General features: G+C 41.8%; 1 protein-coding gene across 1 annotated transcript; it reads left to right on the plus strand.

Moving 5' to 3' along the window:
* The first annotated feature begins 794 nt into the window (after positions 1-794).
* On the plus strand, positions 795-4,385 carry LOC129759321 (uncharacterized). Its single transcript, XM_055756727.1, has one exon. It carries the CDS (start codon positions 795-797, stop codon positions 4,383-4,385), a length of 3,591 nt encoding a protein of 1,196 aa, XP_055612702.1.
* The last annotated feature ends 421 nt before the right edge of the window (positions 4,386-4,806 follow it).

Consider the following 4,806-nt stretch of genomic DNA (forward strand, 5'->3'; position numbering starts at 1 on the left):
GCGCCCCACTAAATGAGCTGTTTGATTTATCACTGATGAAGAGGTACATTTTTAAAAACGTTGAAAATTTTTATCACAAAGACTTTCAATGGCAAAAAAACGGCATGGTAAGGTTCAGGAAGAATAAGAGTTCATTGTGTGCAGAGGAATATCTTTATTTTATGCCAGCACAATGATTTATTTTCAATTTTCGGCATTTTAGGACTAAAGTAGGCTCTAGGTCCAAAGTAGGAGCACTAACCCTACCCAAAAACTACTTACGAATATAGGACACGAGGAGATCGAATTGGCACGTTAGGCAATTATTAGCCCAAACCTGAAAATTTAAAATAAGGAAACTGTGAGTACATATAATAACTTAACTACTTACCTGAATACTTACCAAAATACTTACCTGATACAGCTAAGATAAATTGCATTAAATGCAATAACTCGCAAGTTAGTTTGATTAACAAATCAAACATAACCTCAAAGAAGTCAGAACTATCAATCAGATAAAAATACCTTCTCCGCTTTGCATAAAGACACAATCATTGTTGATTTAAGGCAGTTTGGAGAAGAAGATCAAGGGAAGATTAAATCCTGTCAGTAAAAGCCTAAGGAGAGAAGGTTAACTATAAAATTTGTAAGTAATCTTAGTCTTAACAAATATTTTAAACATCTTAAAGATTTAATACACTTTCAGTTGAGCTGATTAATACTGCTGCAAAATAGTAATCCGTCTCAAATAGATCCGAAATAACCGGAACAAACTCAAAAATTTTATAACGGATTAACGGATCAATACCTTTAAAATGGCATCAAGGCAGGATTTCACAATTACCGCCTGTGAAAAATGTGGCGAAACTTCTACGCAAGACGAAGGCATGGTAGGATGCAATGGTTATGCTGGATGGTTCCACTATCGCTGCGTTGGAGTCACAGACGAAGTGAAAAAGCAAAAAAAGTGGTTCTGTCCGAGCGAAGCGTGTCAACAATTGTTCCACAAGTTTCAAAGAAAGCAAGAAGCAGGGCGAAAGGGTGCTTTGAAGAAAACAGAAGGTTCTGACAAATCAAGCACAACTTCTGAACAAAGAATGAGTCTTTGGAGCGAAAATAAAGATGAAACGATCAGAATGCAGGACACTAATCAGTCTGTCAGAGAAGAAACGCATGAGACTGAAAAACTACAAGCTTTGGAAAAACAAGATATGGAAATCGAGGCAATGACAAGGCAGTACGAATTGGAAGCAGAATTACGGGAACGAAAGCTTAAGTTAGAGGAACAGATGTTGAAAAAAGCTTTAAATGATAAACGGATGTATTTAGAGAAAGCCAAGAAAATGCGTGAATCCTATCAATCCCAAATGGATGTCATGGATAAGGAGTTAGCTGAGCTGAGTATCGGATCTAAGACCGGAATGGCGAAGGGCGGTTGTAGTAAAACTTCGACACCTGTGGGAAAATCTAAACTACACATCAGCAAAAATTCGTCTAAGCTTCCAAAGCGCGGAAGCTGCGATAAAGATACGTCATCAGATTTAGAAAGTAGCACGACTGATAGTATCATGGATAGCTCCTTCTCCGATTCAACAGATAGTGCTTCTGTTAGCTCTTTATACAGTTCAAAAGATGCTTCACGATACCTTGGAACAAATCGAGACGGGCCAACAAAAACTCAGTTGACGGCAAGGAACGGGCTAACACGAAAGTTACCGTCATTTTCTGGCAAGCCAGAAGAATGGCCTCTGTTTATGAGTAGCTACACATCTTCAACTGAAGCGTGTGGTTACAATAATATTGAAAACTTAATTCGTCTGCAGGAAAGTATAAAAGGTCCTGCATTAGAACAAGTACGTGGGATGCTTCTATATCCTAAAACCGTTCCAAAAGTGTTGAAGAAACTTCGACAGTTATATGGTCGTCCTGAATTATTATTACAACACTATGTTGACAAGATTCGTAGTTTAGAATCACCAAAGGCTGAAAGGTTGAATTCTTATATCCCTTTCGGAAATGCCGTGGAACAGCTTTGCGACCATTTGGAAGCCGCTGAATTGAAAACCCATTTAATGAACCCCACGTTGATCCAGGATCTCGTGGCTAAATTACCAGCCATCAACAAAAGAGAATGGGCTCGTTACAAAAAGAGAAAGTCTGTAGTCAATCTTCGCACCTTTGCTAAATTCGTTTCCAAAATCGTGGCGGAAATCTGCGAAACAAATATCGATTTGAGTCAATCGTCAGATCCCCAAAAAGTAAGATCCAAAGAGAAAGGAGTTTTCAATCACATTACCGAAGAAAGGCCAAGGAATACTCAAAAGCCGTGCAAAGCTTGTGGGCGTACGGACCATCGTTTACGTTTCTGTGACGTTTTCAAAAACATGCCACAAGCGCAACGTCTAGAGTTGGCAGAACAGTGGCAAATTTGCCATACTTGCTTGAACGATCATGGTCAACTCACTTGCCGATTCCGTAGAATGCGCTGTAATGTAGGAGATTGTCAGGGGCGTCACCATTCCTTGCTCCATCCGTCAGATGGTCCAATCGTATCTTTAAATGCACACTTTCCAAGCTTTTCAAATATCATGTTTCGAATGATTCCCGTAAGTTTACGTTTTCGCGGAAAAGTCGTGAACACGATTGCCTTCCTTGATGAAGGAGCGTCAGTCACCCTGATCGAGAATTGTCTCGCAAAAAGATTAAACTTAGTTGGCCAACTAGACCCACTCACCATTAAATGGACGGCAGATGTAACACGAACCGAGAAAGATTCAATTCGAGCAGATATGCAAATATCATCGAAGGCGAACAGTCACGGTTGGGTGCTACGAGGTGTTCGAACGGTATCTCAACTACTTCTACCAGTGCAAACTTTGAACGCCGAGGAACTTAAAGTGCATTATCCTTTTCTAACTGAAGTACCAGTTCAATCCTTCTCTGGAGAAAGGCCTGGACTTCTCATCGGACTGAATAATTTGGATGTGATCGCCCCCCTGGAGACTAGACTAGGAAACGTCGGTGACCCTATAGCAGTGCGGTCCAAACTAGGTTGGTCGATTTACGGCCCAATCGGGGAAGCGATAACATGTTCGACTAGTGGTTATGTAGGAATCCATGCGGAACCTACTAACCAAGAAATACATGATTTACTTAAATTGTATTATTCTGTAGATGAGTCTGTTGAGTCAATATCAACTGAATCAAAGGAAGACCAGAGAGCGCGTCGTATATTGGAAACGACCACGATGAGAATCGGTGACCGTTTCGAAACCGGGCTTCTGTGGAATACAGATAGCCCCTGGTTTCCAAATAGTTACGGTATGGCGTTTGGTCGCATGCAGGAACTCGAACGGCGATTATTAAATAAGCCTCAACTGTACGGAAATGTTTGTTCACAAATCGAACAATACTTACAAAAGGGCTATGCTCACATAGCGACAGCTGAAGAACTGTCGGAAACCAACTCCCACCTAACGTGGTACTTGCCGCTGAATGTGGTTTTGAATAAAAATAAGCCCGATAAAGTTCGTTTAGTTTGGGATGCGGCAGCCTCGGTTAAAAGGGTTTCACTGAATTCTCAACTATTGAATGGTCCAGATATGACGGTGTCCTTGCCGGCTGTCATCAATCGTTTCCGGGAGCGCCGAGTCGCTTTTGGAGCCGACCTTAAGGAGATGTATCATCAAATCCGAATAAGGACAGAAGATAGGCAAGTACAAAGGTTTCTTTTCCGCGCAGATCGCTCCAAGCCTCCCACAACTTATGTCATGGATGTAGCCACCTTTGGCGCAACATGCTCCCCGTGTTCGGCTCAATATGTAAAGAACCTTAACGCTAGTGAATTCGCGACAGAGTACCCCAAGGCATCGGCTGCAATTGTAAACAATCATTATGTTGACGATTATTTTGACAGCGTAGACACTGTAGAACAAGCGATTGAATTAGCCACTCAGGTACGATACATTCATATTAAGGGCGGGTTTGAAATTCGGAACTGGGTCTCAAATTCAAGAGAATTGCTTATTAAAATAGGTGAGCCTAATGCGATCCAAAGTATTCAAATCAGCCGAAACAAAGAGACCAACAATGAACGAGTCTTAGGAATTATCTGGAACCCGCAAGATGATATGTTTTCTTTTTCCACTACTCATAGAGACGAAGTTAGCAAATACTTACATGGAGATTCACGACCGACTAAACGTATCGTCCTCAGTTGCGTCATGGGGTTTTTTGATCCGTTGGGCTTACTCTCTCCATTCACTGTACTGGGAAAGATGCTTATCCAGGACCTGTGGCGCACTGGCTGCGAATGGGACGAAAAAATAGATGACGATTCATATGCCAAGTGGAAAAACGTACGGCTGCGCAGTCTACCTTCGGGTGAAATGGTCTACTGGCATTAAGGTTTCTCTGGTGATGTCGAGCGCCAAAGTAGCTCCATTAAAACGTATATCTGTACCACGACTAGAGCTCATGGCAGCTGTTCGTGGGGCTAAAGTTTTGAAATCCGTTCTACAAAACCACACTCTGAAAGCTGAAAAAAGTTTTCTGTGGACCGACTCTAGGACGGTTCTTAGCTGGATCCGATCTGAGGCACGGAACTATCAAAAGTTCGTATCTTTTCGTATTGCTGAAATACAAGAGCTTAGAAATGTATCGGACTGGCGATGGGTTCCCAGTAAACAAAATATCGCTGATATACTTACGAAATGGGGCACTGGATTCTCTTTGGAGAACGATTGCTCTTGGTATCGAGGGCCTACTTTCTTATACGACCAGGAAAATCAGTGGCCAGAACAAGTCAATCCGCCACTCAATATTTCC

The sequence above is a fragment of the Uranotaenia lowii genome, unplaced genomic scaffold (assembly GCF_029784155.1).
Source record: "Uranotaenia lowii strain MFRU-FL unplaced genomic scaffold, ASM2978415v1 HiC_scaffold_1391, whole genome shotgun sequence".
Taxonomy (NCBI): domain Eukaryota; kingdom Metazoa; phylum Arthropoda; class Insecta; order Diptera; family Culicidae; genus Uranotaenia; species Uranotaenia lowii.